At 40.3% G+C, this 15722-nt stretch overlaps 3 protein-coding genes across 3 annotated transcripts; 1 reads left to right on the top strand and 2 right to left on the bottom strand.

The window, feature by feature from the left end:
- Positions 1 to 356: 356 nt before the first annotated feature.
- Positions 357 to 2306, bottom strand: LOC116194275 (NAC domain-containing protein 73-like). The gene is made up of 3 exons (XM_031523049.1): positions 1904 to 2306; positions 1511 to 1703; positions 357 to 1367 (listed from the first exon to the last, which is right to left on the bottom strand). The coding sequence occupies exons 1-3, from the start codon at positions 2117 to 2119 to the stop codon at positions 769 to 771; spliced, it is 1008 nt and encodes a 335-aa protein (XP_031378909.1). The 5' UTR covers positions 2120 to 2306; the 3' UTR covers positions 357 to 768.
- A 2596-nt stretch (positions 2307 to 4902) lies between these two features.
- Positions 4903 to 8653, bottom strand: LOC116196438 (receptor-like protein kinase HSL1). The gene is made up of 3 exons (XM_031526158.1): positions 8043 to 8653; positions 5793 to 7913; positions 4903 to 5701 (listed from the first exon to the last, which is right to left on the bottom strand). The coding sequence occupies exons 1-3, from the start codon at positions 8503 to 8505 to the stop codon at positions 5319 to 5321; spliced, it is 2967 nt and encodes a 988-aa protein (XP_031382018.1). The 5' UTR covers positions 8506 to 8653; the 3' UTR covers positions 4903 to 5318.
- Positions 8654 to 13370: 4717 nt separating this feature from the next.
- On the top strand, positions 13371 to 14475 carry LOC116194179 (protein DMP7). The gene is made up of 2 exons (XM_031522930.1): positions 13371 to 13973; positions 14099 to 14475. Exons 1-2 carry the CDS (start codon positions 13662 to 13664, stop codon positions 14408 to 14410), a joined length of 624 nt encoding a protein of 207 aa, XP_031378790.1. The 5' UTR covers positions 13371 to 13661; the 3' UTR covers positions 14411 to 14475.
- The last annotated feature ends 1247 nt before the right edge of the window (positions 14476 to 15722 follow it).

The following is a 15722-nucleotide window of genomic DNA, read 5'->3' on the forward strand; positions in this document are numbered from 1 at the left end:
TATTCCTTTCTCAGTAAAAGATATAGCTTTTCTTAGATCATATAGTAACTTCCGTCGCATTACTTGAAAGGTGTTAGGACCTATATATATCATCAACTTCCATCTGACTTTTAATTTTTTTTTATTTTTAGGTCACATCACGGGGTATTGTTCGTTACATTAGTTTTTGTTAGTGCATCGGTTGGTCAGCATAGAGTACTTCTGATGAATTTCGCAATTCTGCATATTACATGAGATCAACTTCTATGTATCTTGTATGTGGTGCGGTTATGTAGTGAATTTCGTCCTAATAATTGGACGACATGAGCCTCATGAAAGCTAGAAGGGAAAATAATCTTTTAAACAGAAGATACCTCTGCGTAATAAATTATTTACTAGCTACCAGCAACAATGTCTTTTGTACAGTTAAAAGAGTTACAGTTGCGCCACATTCATACATCGTACAAAGCATATTGCAGGCATACTGCAATTGAATCTATATAGCAATAATAATAAAAAGAAATGCGATGAATGATAATAAGTTCTTCATATGTAGCAATTAAGATTATTGTATGTATTCACCTGAGAAAATCTATATCCTTGCGGTCTCCATTTTCGGAAACCTTATTCTTCGTCTCAATGAGGTCGCAAAATCCCCTACATAATCTCCCTAAAGAAGTTGACTTTCCCAATAACAACAGGACTGTGCATCGCATTAGATCAGGTGAGATGGCAGAGTTGCGCGGTCAGATAATCACCACTCGTCTCCATTTCTGCCGCCTTTGCCGGTTAGTTTGGTACGAGAGAGGACCCGTCATGTACAGCAAAATGAGGCAACATCTGCTGAGAATTGCCCCTATTTTGTGTTCCTTGATCAAAAGATATGAAAGGGGAATTGAAGTACTCCACCACAGCTTGATTCTTCAAACAATGGGAACCCTCAGGCGTCACTGTCCCATTCATCTTCGACCCAACACCCATTGAAGAACCCTTTCCAACCCCTAGATTGCTATTAATGTTGTTATGATTGTTATGGTTGTTGTTCCCACATTGTCTAGGTTGTGTTTGATAGAAAACCTTGGAAACCACCAACTCCCCATCTTTCTCTTCTTCGTTGTCGCCAAGGTGATATTGGTGCATGACCCAGTTTGTCTTCTCGGGCTTTCTTTGCTTGCCATAATTGGTGTAGAGCACAAGGATCTTCTTAAAGCCCTTGAGCTCTCCTTTCCCGAACACGGGCCTCGTCTTTCCAGTCTTGTGCCACCTTGTCTCGCCACCGGCTTGATCATCATTGTCAGTGTGGACCTTCCTCCGTTTCCGGTTACCAGTCGTGTAGGCTTTGGAGGGCCGGTGGAAGAAGTGGCGGATCTGCCCGTTTTTGCTCACTCCTACATACATGAATAGGATGATTCTGATCTCAATAGACTGTTAAGGATACAACGTAACTGAAAATTTTACTGATTTTCAAGACTTTATGGTATCTAACAAACTATATATATAATCCGGCCGGCAATATAAAGTAACTCAAGACCTGGCAATTTCTCTGGGTGCGTGTAGCAGATTCCGTTCTCTCCTTCGAGGGTGGGGATGAATTCATCAATGAGGCGGTGAAGCTTGCGCTGATCAGACCTCACCTTCCCCTCTAAGTGCTCTAGCAACTCTTGGTCCATCGGATCAAACTTCACTCCCGCCGGCAGCCCCGGCAATTCATTAATCCCTCCACCCTGCAGTCAATTGGAATGCAGCAGCTATTCAAACCATGTAACGTAACATGGATCGGGACAGAAAGAATAAGATAATTTCCTTAATGAGGTTTGACATGATAACTTCAGTTTTGCCCGGGAAACGATGTAGAAAATGCACTTGTCTCGTGTTTGATTAGTATCAGGACTCCACAAAGCATAAGAATATAAAATTAAATCACCTGATCATTGATGAGGTTGATCTCATGGCCACAAGAAGGACAAGTTCTGACTGGGATATTAGGAGGCTGATGGTGATGAAGTTGATGAGAGCTTTTAGCATTAGCAATGGCTGCAGGCTGCTCCTTGGTCTTTGATGGGGAAGATGGATCAACAGAACTTGTCTCCCTTGACTGGTCATCATCTTGTCCCGTCTTCTGATCACTGCACCAAGTCATTTCCTCTGATCCCTTTTGCTTATATTAAGTTATGATCACATCCCACAGTGGAGAGACTTGGAGACTAGAGAGAGAGAGAGAGAGAGAGACTAATTAGAGGGGATCTTCATATGATCACTTCTCTCTGTACCCTCTCTTATCTCCAAGAGATAAAACAAAATTCCAATAGGGGTTGAATAGAGAGAGAAAGTGCTATATATATGTACATATATAAAACTATAGAGAAAAGGGAAAGGCAAGTAAATAAATCAAAGCAATCCTCTCTCTCTATGTGAGTGTTGTAAAAGCTTATTTTGTCCTCCCTTAAAATAAAAAATTATTGTCCTCAACTGACCTTCATCTTGAGGGTTTGGAAAGGAACTGAATTCTCTAATCAGCCCTCCACTTTTCAGTCCTTTCAATGATTGGTGAAACACACAAGATGATCACCCACAACACGGACACACACAGAGATAGAGAGACGGATAGACGGTGTGTCACACAAACTCCTTTTTCTTTTTAGTGTTTTGTTTTGCCATACCTAAATAAAAGGTTCGATAATATGATCCGGTGCCAATGAAAGCATCTTGTGATCATGGTCAAGGCAACTTTTCAGGAATGGATTAGTTTAGGGCAATAGGCTGAGATTACTTTAGATTTAATTGTCACCGAGAAAAATGAATAAAGGCTGGTTCAATAAGATGAATATTGTTAGGGTTGCGTGGATCTTAAGATTGTTGGTGTTGCTTAATCAATTCAGTGATTGACATGGTCACTAGTCGCAGGAGAATAAGTGTTTGTGGGTTTTGGGTCCTTTTTGCACATCTCTCTCTCTCTCTGTCTAAAGGAAGTTTTCATGACGTTTAGATGCAATAAAACCTTTGGTTAAGGTTTAAACGAAAACTCATTGGGCGAGATTGAGTAGAGATGGGGCAACCTATTTTCAATTGCGCACTCTCTCTCTCTCTCCCCCCTTGTTTAAAAGACAAAGAAAAGTTTATATATACATATTAAGCTCGGTCTCGGACAGTGTCACACACGTCTTATATATGCGTTATCTTAAGAAGGGCTTATTCACATAATGATTTCATGTAATATTGATTGAGAGGGCTGCTGTGCTGAGCTCTCAAATGAGCAATGGATAGAGAAGGAAAGATGTAGTTCCGGGGTCGCCCTAGAGTGCACAAAAAGCTAAAAAAAATGTGTGTTTTTATGTGTGTGGAAGAATGAGAAAAATCTGGACATATCATCGAGTGCCAACCACAATATCTATTTCTTCACGTAGACTTATCATGTAACACAAGAAACCTCTCCCCCTTTCTTTCTCTCTCTACTGCTCGACATTGACAGTTCCCTCACTTACTCTCAATCTTTTGGACATATAATATAATACCAACCAGCCACCCTCACTTGATTTGCTGCAAAATCGAGACATGCTTTTAGTCTATATTAGATCGACTCTCATATAGAACAACGCAGCCACTCGCGAAGATTAGTGCTGTCGATCACTTGGACTTGTCGAATCATTGTGTTAATTTACGGTTGTTATAATGCACGGACTCGACGCAATTTCTCGTTAATTGTTTCATAGTTTTATTGGTGTGCAGCAAGCAAGCGTGCATTTTGGCTATGCAATAAGGTTTACTCTTTTTTGTTATTAGTATTAATTATAATATATATGTAGTGTTTCTTCACTTCATCGCAACGTGAATCATGACCAAAGTCCCATAGAGAATGTTCTGTTTACCCCATATTTAGGTAACCTTTATTCTCTCCAACATTTTTTTTTATTTCTTCTTTCGCTTTTTCCTTTTTCTATAAAGAAAATAAATGAAAGAATTAAAAAATAGTGTCATGTGAGACATCATTGTCATCCTCGTGAATTAGAAGGCGGGAACCTCACAAAAAAAGAGGAAAAGTGAGAATCTTTTCTTTCCCTTTTGGGATACTCCTTCCATATAATTGTTTTTGGAAATTTTAATGCCCATCCTATGTTCCAACACCACACAACACCAATTATGATGGACTTTTTGCCACTTATGTCCAAAAAATATGTCCTTATGCATTTTTCTCAATTAATTATAAGCCATCGTACATGTAATAACTAATAATAACACGCTGAAAATAATAACACGTTGAAGAAATAACACAAAATTATGAATCAAGGATATTCTGTGATAGCAATAACTGTTTGGTTTAGCAGTTAAGAAGTCATCATTTCCTCGATCGATTCTATTTCATTTCCATTCATGTGTACCGTGTAGTTGGTAGTTGGGTGACTTCGCGAGCCCTTTGAATGTTAGGGCCCAATCCACTGCAGAGTGCAAAATGATCAGTTCCACATTGGGTTGAACCGCGTTAAACTGATTAGTTCAAAATGGGCTTCAAGTTGAAACTCCGTCGGTTCTCTTTCGCCATGGCCCAGTACTGAGAACAAGTGGGCCCAAAATACAAGCTCAAGAAATATTCAAGAATCACACGCCTTTCTCGTAAGTTTTTCGATATCTACCATAGTATTCGTAAGCCCAGCGGCCCCAACTAATCCAGTTCGAGTCGGATAGGTCTACTAAGAGAGTAAAACTCTCTCAATATATATTTTATTTATTCACAGTATTCGAATCCAAGATCTTACTTAATCACAAACCCTTTTCCTTGTTATTTCAAAATCATGTCCGTGCAAGGCGTGGTCCCGGTCTTTTTGGGCTAAGTTAATAGTGAGTTTTAAAATCCAGTAGTCATTGTCACGACTAATGGCGGAAAAATGGGCAAGGGGTAAACTGAAGTTGCCAATTGCCATGGAGGAAGACAAAGGCAAAGGGTCCCAACGCATACTATAAATGAGAGGCGGCCTATCAAAGGCAATCGTCCAACGCTAACCCACCGTCCTCCCCTCCCCATTTAAGATAACACAATGTGAGGATGTGCAATCCATACAGATGGATACATTCACTATCACCTATTCAACAAAGACAAAAAAATGCAGGGCAAAATTCAAAGTAGGACCCATAATCTCTTGACATGAAAATTCAAGTTTCTAACTTCCAACTTTGCATTTGAAATTTTCACTATTTGCATGTTACTTCGCCAGTCCTACCACCTGACATAATTAGACTCGCTAAGCTGCTGATCTAATAGCGAAAAGAAGAAATATTTCTCGATGAGTTTGAAATTCGGTTTTCTACATCTTAAGGTTGTGACGACTAGGTTTTGGATCCATTGTTTATGGATCAAAAGCGTCCTCGTAGTAGTATGGCGAGAGCTTCCCGTCCTTCTTGGTAGTACTCTCTTTGCTATTCCCCCCGCCTGCTTCCTGCAGCATCTTCACTACCTTCCGCATCGAGGGGCGGTTTATGGGTAGGGAATTCGTGCAATGGATGCCGACATCAAGTACCCTGCACACTTCTTTCCAGTGAACGGGACTGATTTTGGGGTCGATCACTTGATCGGGTCCTTTCTGGTCTAGCGTGGCGCAGACCCATTTCACCAAGTCTTTCTCCCCAAATGCCGGATCGATTGGAGGTCTCCCTGTCACTAATTCGAGAATGACGACTCCGAAGCTATATATGTCGCTCTTTTCGTTCACTCTGAGAGTGTAGGCATATTCTGCAGCCAAATTGCATGAGCAGATGTCATTTTGATTTAAGGCATACATAATCTGTATGGAAATAGAATACCGAACGGTAAATGAAGGTACCTGGTGCAATATAACCATAAGATCCGGCGATTACTGACATCGACTCATCACCCTTCCCGACTTTAACGATCTTGGCCAGCCCAAAATCTGCAACTTTAGCCCCAAACTCTCCATCCAGCAGAATATTATTCGACTTCACATCCCTGTGAACGATCGGGGGGAGACAGTCGTGGTGCAAGTATGACAGACCCTCGGCTGCATCGAGTGCTATCTTGTACCTTAAGGGCCAGTCCAGGGAACCTCCTTTAAGTCCGTGCAACATGTCCCCTAAGCTCCCATTCGGCATGTACTCGTAGACCAACATCTTGCAATCTCCATTGTTAAAGCAGCACCACAATCTTACGATATTCTTATGTCGAATCTTTCCTAGAGTCTCGACCTCGACTTGGAACCCATCTTTCTCGGATCCAAACATTTCATCCTCTCTCTTAGTTGCCTTCCGCAACTTCTTCACTGCGACTACTTCCCCGTTACTCAACTCGACTTTGTAGACTTTCCCTGAAGCTCCGCTGCCGATCACATTATCTTCCCTGAGGCAGTTGGCAATTTCGAGCTCACTGAAGCCCAGCTTGTGGAAGGATCTCCACTTTGAGATCGTCATCCCTTTCTTGGTCGATTTCTTGAAGGTCCGGTATTTGCAGCAGAACCATGCCACTCCGATCACGAAAACAATGGCCGCAAGCACAAAAATCAAGCTTAGCATCCATAAGTACTTAAAGTTCCTGTTTTCGACCCTCCTAGGGCAGAGACCGGGTAGATCACCACACAGTCCGGGATTGCCCAGGAAGCTGTTTCTGTAGACGTCTTTTGCGTACATTGGTGGGAGGTCACCTGAGAGCTGATTGTTTGACAGGTTTAGCGCGTTGAGCTTCAGGTTTTGTAACTCGAGCGGGATTTTTCCTGAAAAATAATTCCCGGAAAGATCAAGATAGTTAAGCACGGGCAAGCTTCCGATTTCTTCTGGAATTTGGCCTGACAATCTGTTGTTTGCCAAGTTGAGCTCATTTAGCATCTTCCATGCCTTAATCCCATCAGGAATCTCCCCTGACAATTCATTATTGCTGAAATCCAGCGTGCTCAGCTCCATCAAATTGACCATGCTGTCTGGAATTTGTCCCGAGAGGTTGTTACTACTACCGTAAAGTTCCACAAGTCTTCGTAATGAGCCAATTCCATCAGGTATGGAACCAGAAAAGAGATTGTTCGATATATCCAGAACGGAGAGATTGTAAGCGCCGGTGATCAAATTTGAGACTTGCCCAGAGAGTGCATTCTCTGCGATTTGGAAGAGAGATACATGGGGCAATCCCCATAAACCGTCAGGCACTGATCCGGACAACTTATTGTGCTTCAAACGGATACGATTGAGGCTTGTGCATTGACCCAAATCGGAAGGTATCGGACCCAAGAAGTTGTTATAGATCAGCACGAGATCCTCCAACTGCCGGTGCGCGCACAAGTTCTCGGGGATTTGACCCGAAAACTGGTTGTAGGACAGGTCGAGGCTCTGAAGTGGCGAGTTCTTCCCGAGGTCACTTGGGAGGGGGCCGCTGAGTTGGTTGTTGAATAGCTTAAGCTCGTACAGATTCTTGGACCGAGCTATTCCCTCCGGCAAGGGCCCTACAAACCGGTTTTCGAACAAGTTGAGCGAACTCAAAGGCAAATCACAGAGATCGGCAGGGATCGTCCCACTCAACTGATTCGTGGACACATCGAACCTTCTTAGGGTCGTCGAGTTGGACCATCCCGATGGCAACTCGCCAGACAGAGAGTTGTTATACAGCTCAATCTGGTATATACTTCTCAGCCCCGTAAGTGAACTCGGGACTGGACCAGTGAGCCGGTTCATACAAAGGTCGAGGTTGGTAAGGCGGGTCAGTTTCTCGAGGCTGTCTGGGATTTCACCGACGAGGTTGCAGCCGCTGAGCCAGAGGACCTCGAGCTGGGTCAAGTTACTTAGTTGGCTCGGGAGTGGGCCCGGAGTGAACGGATTGTAAGGGAGCTTGAGAATCTTGAGGGTCGAGATGTTGCCGAGGAAGGCGGGCAGAGTGCTGTTGAGGAGGTTGTACACGACCAATAGCGACTCGAGCCGCGGGGCCTCTCCGAGACCCGGTTCGATCTCTGCTCGGAAATGCGGAACAAACAGCAGTGAAAAACATGTTACAGCAAATAAAAAAACCGCATTATCGCATCTTACTAGGTTAATATTTATAGAACAAACAGGGGAACGTGGAGAGCTCAGTCACTCACCGGTGAAGCTGTTGTAGGAGAGGTCCAAGTTCCGGAGATTGGGGAGCTTGGAGAGGGATCCCGGGACGGAGCCGACGAGAAGATTCATGGAGAGGTCGAGGTCGGTGAGTTTCTGGCAGGTGGAGATGTCGGAGGGGAGGGAGGAGTTGATGAAGTTGTCGGAGAGGTTGAGGGAAGAGAGGTAGGGAAGGCGGCAGAGGATGATGGGGAAGGGACCGGCGAGCTGCGAGCTGTGGAGGTCGACAGAGTAGACTCTGCCAGCGGAGGCGGGGTCACACACGACGCCGGTCCAGTTGCAGGGCGCGGCGTCGCGGGGGTTCCAGGAGGAGAGGGCGCCCAAGGGGTCGGAGAGACCGCGCTTGGCCTGGAGGAGGTAGAGACCGTCTTGGTTCAGGGACAGGGCCTGCGGCGGAGAGAGAAGCAGACCGGCGAGCAGCAGAAGAAGAAGGACAAGCAGTGGCATTCTGTAAGTTTTGTCTGGTTAAGCAAAAGGCTTCTTTTTCTTGCTCAATAGTTCGGAGAGAGTATGAGAACCTGCAGAAGAACATAACAGTTAACAGAGAGAGAGAGAGAGAGACAGAGGAGGGAGTTGCTACGGATGGGTTGAAATAAGATTTTTTTTATTTCGGTAGATTGAAATAAGTAGGGTTGTGCGGGTCCGGGTATCATGTTTTTCTATTATACTCGGATCATGCTTCGTAGGAGACATATTTCAAGATTTTAGAACCAGATTCTCCTAAAATCGAAACCTAATCGGAATCTATATTATACCATGACTTTCATATAATATGTTGAAACCTATAAATTTTTTTCTCTTTCTAAATAAAATTGAAAATATATCATCAATAATCAATAATCACGCAAGACATTAGCATAGATTTAGATTTTTTTTAAAATTAGTAACTATATTTTTAAATATAGAAATTTCTGAATATAACTATATATATAATTTGGAAAATTATTACTCGGGTTCAAATATCGATTTCGATTTCGATTCTGGATAATCTATATATAAGAATCGGAACCGATTTTCACCGGTTTTTTTTTTAATACTCGAATCCTACCCTATTTTCAATACAAGTTACTGAGATCCTACCATAACAGATAGGTTCCGACCGATTTCGGATATACCCGGTATCTATACACGCCCTTGGAAATAAGAACTTCAAAGGATCAAAAGCGGTGGGTCCAATTCCTTTGATCGATGATTTAACTGCAGTTCTCCGAAGTAGTACAGGTCAATGAATTGATACTCGTGCTCGATCTTTGATCAAGGGGTTCTGAATTTAATTGCCGTTCTAAACTTTGCATTCGTTTACATTGTGAAGTTGTAGTAAGGGTTAAGTATGTGATGCATTTAATAGTTTATGCTGTACGTGCATGCAACTAAGCAGTATACATTATTCAGCAAAAAAAAAAACTAAGCAGTATATATGATGAAAAATATTTGAAAAGGAAAAAATAATTGTAACAAGTACATATTTTAATGATCAAGCAGAGTAATCCAATCCAATATTGATTATATCTAGAGATGCTTTATTTTCTTTTGTATTGGGCATTTGCCCCGTTTACTAACCACGAATATATATATATATATATATCGAGAGATGCTCATGGAATATGAAATATATGATGGTAATATATGATGGTAATATTGAGATACCGCAATATAATCCATGCACCGAAAAGAAAAAAAGAGAAACAAAAAAAGCGCATTTGATCCGAAACTGTTTTTCCATAAATATAAAACTAATACGCATTCACATAAATTCTCAGTCATAATAAAACATAATCATACAAGATTGCAATTCCCTCTAACCGAATATGTTATGTTGCTCATATACGCGTCCAACTTAAGATAAATTGTAATTTTCTTCGGTTCGATTTCCTTTTTTCGAATTGTATATAAGGAGGGGGAGAGAATCGTGTTTCCCCCTCTAGAAGAGTGGGAAAGGAAAAGGAGTCGTGATTCAATTTTGTGCAAACAACTATGAATATCGACGACTTACTCATGTAATAGCCTTTGTAAAATTTGGCCAATGTCCCCTCTTAATGGCACTTTGGAAGTTTGATCCATTATGCACTCCGAAAACGACAGGCCGTTAGAAGTCCGTCAGAGTCAGTAAAGAGAGACCTCATAACAATACGCGCACACGCATATATATGTATATAATATATATATATATATATATATATTTCTTTTGATAGATTTAATATACACACATATATATATATATATGCTCGGATGATTGCTTTCGGAGATAGAAATGAACTAATCCACCACGCAATTAATTATTTACACATTTGGTTCGTTGTTATATGTTATTATCTCCTAGACACTCCTAACCAAATATATATATATATATATATAATATCAATCTAGGACCAAAAGTGACGGGCCATGAAATACTGGGGGGAACTTGGACGGAACTCAACTAACTTGTACCTATCATTGCATAAAATGTGGTAAGAGCTCCAAAAAGTAAAATAAAAAAATAAAAAGGAAAAGAGTTTGATCGAGATTGAAAAAGAATGAAACCATTTAACTCCATAGAAGGACAGGATAAGCTTCCCAATTTTTCCGTTAATACTCAGTATATATAAGGTTCAACTTCCCATTAAATGTCAAGCATATGCAAATTCCTTTGGGCATTTCACGTTATGAGTCGAAATTTCTGTTATCTTTCTCATTTTGTAGTGTGAGGGTTTCTGAGGAATAGAAATAAATATGTGGAATGCAAGTCAGCGTAAAATAGAATTAAATTCGGTGCCAGAAAACAATACCCTTTGAAGTCTTCAGTGCCGGTGGAAAAAGTCAGTGTGAAAGATAATACCATATAGTGATCGATGGGATCATCAAAGTCTGGATTTTAAATTCCGAGAGAGACTTGTGGGTCAATTGTCTGGGAGACTTTGAACGCATAAAGCAAAGGTTTGAAATATACAGAAAGAGGGGGCATGCAATGCATTTCATTCATATCTTTTTGGCGTAGAATTCTCGTATCCAAAAATTCAATAGGCTGCAGTTAATTCGATTTGAATCGAATCAATTCGCTAAAAAATAAAACTCTTATAGTCAAGAATATTCTTTATTCGTAATATTCGAGTTCGCAACGTTTATTCAAGAAGAAAAAACGTTGAATCGTTTGATCCAATTCATATTAATCGACCACGTTGCTTTTCATTTAGTTAATCATTTAGTTGGCAGAGATACCTCCCTCTTTTTTCACCACAGATAAGTTAATCAAATTTATGAACTAAGTTTCTCTATAAAATTTATTAAAAGTCACCCATTACCATACAAACTTTAGTCTTCTAGTTCTGGGTAAATAGTCAGTGGGCAGGTGTCAATCTGGTCTATACACGTAATGTAATTTTATTCACGTGCTGAATGTCTGTGTGTATATATATATATATATATAAATTTTAACTGAAAAGTCATCATATCTACCTAGGTATAAACATTGAAACACAACTCGGGTGTTCCCACGTTGTCCCTCTTAGTCAATGAGCATCCACTAACTTGAATTACAACATTATCAAATTGTACTAATGAAGTTAATATGTCATGGGATGTTGCAATCGGAGGGAGTGGGTTTCGTCGGGGTCCACGAGATGATCGATTTCACCTAGCTATCGATGCAAACATCGCGTCCATCAAATTTACTGTAATGGGATTTTATCAATGAAAGTTTGGAAACTGTCACACTCCAATGGCTAGATACATAGCTACTTGAGCTCCGAGACAGACAGGGAAAGTCACGGTGGCGTGAAAACATTTTAATATGCCGGGCCTTTATTAATTAACATGGTAGACTTCGACTTGCCATTGATGCTATGACATTGGCAAGTGAATGTGGGTCGGCCACACCCAGTTCTTAATGCCATGTCAGAGGAGAAAAAATGCATGCCTGCTCTTCCGGATAGCGATATTGTTTTCAAGAGTATGAATTATTGTAATTTTTTCAATATTGAAAAGTAAAAAAACAAAAATTTACATTAATTTCTAGGTCATGCTAATTGTCTCCAAACAATGTTCACTTCCCTTATTATTTTGTTATAACACGAAATTTACTTCAGTTTGATTCCCTTTTCTTGTTTTTTTCGACAAACATGTATGATATATAATCCTTAGAGGTTCACATGAATTATCCTCCACAGACTATTGTTACCATTTTGTCTACCCTTTTTCTATTTTTTTGATTATAAAGGAGATTAGTAGGCATAATGCAAGTTCCTATAAGGAAAATGAAATAAAGTGGATCATAAAGTTCCAAATCGACAACTTGTGCCGTCACTTCATTAAACCTCCTTCCTCAGCTGTTAAAAAGCTTCAAATTGATTTTCATATGTCAATTATTTCATTTTCATCAAGTTAACAACGGGTGCCTTTAATAAGTAAATAAATAAATTATATTAAGCAGTCCCCCGCAACTGTATGTTTTGCTTAATTAATCCATGGTGAGGTCATAAAAAAAATTAATAAAGCTCTAAAGTCCAAGATCATCTGCAGTGAACAATTGATCGCTGGCCCTACGGGAACAGGGAAATACTTGTATATTGTATTGCATGTCTGTCATTGGAAAATTCTTGGACAGACAGGAAAAGAATAAGACGCCATTTGGAAAATTGTAATCACGAGAAATTAATATTGCAAAAACCAGAGAGCTCCCAAGCGAGATGAGTCATGAGATGCTAATTGGGCTCCTTTCTGGTCCACATATTCCCCATTATTTTAATTTGCAAGAAAATGACTTTGATTTTGATCCGTCATTAAGAAACTAATAACAGGACCACGTTCGAGCTAACACGACAATAAGATGAAGTCTCACGGTTTAACGCTTTATTTATCCGCAGTCCGGGACCATTAAAGAATCATATTAATAAATTGCGATACTCGCAAGTCGTAATACTCTCTTTCCTGAATATTTGCTATATATCATAACTATCAAAATAAAGTCTTTTGCATATATCTTATTAATTATAATAGCCCATGAGATATGATGAAGTTGGCGAACTGTGTTCTATATGAGTATATTTTATATGTAGTTTAGTTTTTCGAAACCCACCAAAATTAAGCACTTCGTGGTCAATATTAAGCCGACAGTCAAACGAACCAATAAGCTAGGATACTGCATGAATTCATGGGAGAGCATCCTTAATGAATCAAATCTTGCGTTATGGTTTAGGCCCTTAACGACATAACTGGGCTGGACATGATTGGGCTTAGGAGTCTCATCTTCTTCTTCTAATATATTTGTTAACTGAAAATGAAGAAAAAGAAACCGAAAACCCAAACGAAACTCAACGAAAAGCCCCCCAAAGACTTCTAAAGAAAGCGAAGGAATTAAAAGTGTAACCCCCAAAAGCTCTAACAATCACATAAACGCAAAACGAATTAATTACGTAATTAACCAAATTCATCAAACAAACCCGATCTTCTCGTAACAATTTCTTCTCAAACAGTTCAATTCGGTATCTCCTCTCCACCCAACTCAGACACTGTATTAATTCATGTCTTTACCTTGATTGATCATTGCCTTCTAATTACTTGATCACGTATTCCCGGAAATAACTGCGCCATTTTGATATAATTAAGTAGCGCTGATCATCTTCGGGATGGAGGCGACTCAAGAGAACCAGCAGCCCTTGTTGCCGGAAAGTGTTGCGCCGTCGATGGTGCCTAGAAAACAACCTAAGACGCCTGCTCAGAGAGCCATGAGGAAAACCTTCAAAGGGACTGCTCACTTAGCCAACCTCCTTCCAACGGGGACTGTCCTTGTGTTCCAGATATTGTCTCCGGTGCTCACCGACCAGGGCAGGTGCCCCACGGCGGCTAGCTGGGGCATGACACTCTGCCTGATAGGTCTATCTGCGATCTCGTGCTTCGTCTGCTCCTTCACTGACAGCATTCGGGATTCGAGGGGCAAGGTGAGGCCAAATGATTATGACAGTAGATGTTCTCTCGATAATTTTTATTTTCAGAGAATAATTATCGAAATAATTTTTTTCGGGTGAAATTTCTCAGTATATGCTATGGCATTACTCTCTTTCAGGTTAGATATGGACTTGCTACATTTAGAGGGATATACATCATGGACGCTTCTGTGGTGTTATCGCCCGAGGAAACGGCCAAATACAGACTGAGGTTGATAGATTTCTTCCACGCATTCATGACGTCCATGGTTTTCGGGGCGGTCACCCTGTTCGACCGTAATGTGGTGAAGTGCTTCTACCCTGAACCATCGGAGGACGCTCGGGAGTTGCTGGTGGAGGTGCCTGTTTGCATTGGAATAGTATGCAGCCTCTTCTTCATAGCCTTCCCGACCAAGCGCCACGGGATCGGCTTCCCCCTCTCTAGGGAGTAGCATACATGTATTAATTATATGGCAATCGGTCCATCCACGTGATATATATCCTAGATTTAGACAGAATTTAATCCATCAAACTTCAAAGGCGTGTTATGATGTGGATTCTTAAGAGGAGAATATGAGAATGCGATTTTTTTGGGTTCTTTTCTTTAAATTTAGGGTTAATTACATTGGTGGTACAAAAAGTTTTAATAATGTATCAGGTTGGTTCAAAATGTTTTTTTTGCTACTTGATGGTACAAAATGTTTCAAAGTTGTAACATGATAGTACAAATCGTCATCTCGCCATTGACGCCGTCAAGTCGTCCTTTATAAAACTGTAAATTTTACACCATCGTGTAACTTACATAAAACATTTTGTACTATTAAGTTACAACTTCAAAACATTTTGCACCATCATGTAACGTCCCACAAAAACCGATTTTATACCACTAGCGTCGGTTTGACGGCGTCAATTGCGATATGACAGTTTGTACTGTCATATTACAACTTTAAAACATTTTGTACTATCAAGTAGCAAAAAAAACTTTTTGGACCAACCTGATACATTATTAAAAATTTTTGAACCACCGGTGTAATTTACCCTTAAATTTAATATAATGTAATTCCTTTAATAATGTCAGAAGTGGGAATCCATGAAGGAAACCCCAGTCCTAGACCAGAAATCCTTCCCCTTAAACTGGGCTAAAATGCCACTTGACATTAACTTGCGAACTAAAGAAACTACTCGGCGATGTCATCTTAGACGAATACAAAGTTCATATTTTAGGAGGAAACAGATGTTGCGAAGCCGTGATATTTCGATCAATACGTTCGACAACTTCAGAGACGATTCTTACAGGACGATGGTGAAACCAAGCTATAAGTTGGGCCTGCGTTGCAAATAGACAGGCCCCATTTCATATTGGTACAGAAAGGTGTAGGCCCAATGGTGACCATCAGTCAAATAGTCCGAAAGGAAGATGGTGAAGTGCAGCCCAACTTGAAGGTAATAATACAATGTAAATGTAAATGTATATATAATATGTCTGTTGTTCTTTTTTTTTTTAAAATAAGACATAAACTTAATTGATTGATAATTAATGTAGACACGTAAAAACGGGCGAGTGTGACGGGGAAGTGTCACGGTAGCCTATTAGGTAAATCTGCAGTTGCTCATTGATTGACTCTCTTAAGTCTCTATCATTAGTGCCATCGCTCATGGTCTATGTCCTTAATAACTCATTGAGACATGGACTTTCCTTTGGTTCAAGGAACATTACATTGAATAAATTAATCTTAATTCTAACAATAAGGAAAAATCTTGACC

Source organism: Punica granatum, chromosome 2, assembly GCF_007655135.1.
Source record: "Punica granatum isolate Tunisia-2019 chromosome 2, ASM765513v2, whole genome shotgun sequence".
In the NCBI taxonomy this organism is placed as follows: Eukaryota; Viridiplantae; Streptophyta; class Magnoliopsida; order Myrtales; family Lythraceae; genus Punica; species Punica granatum.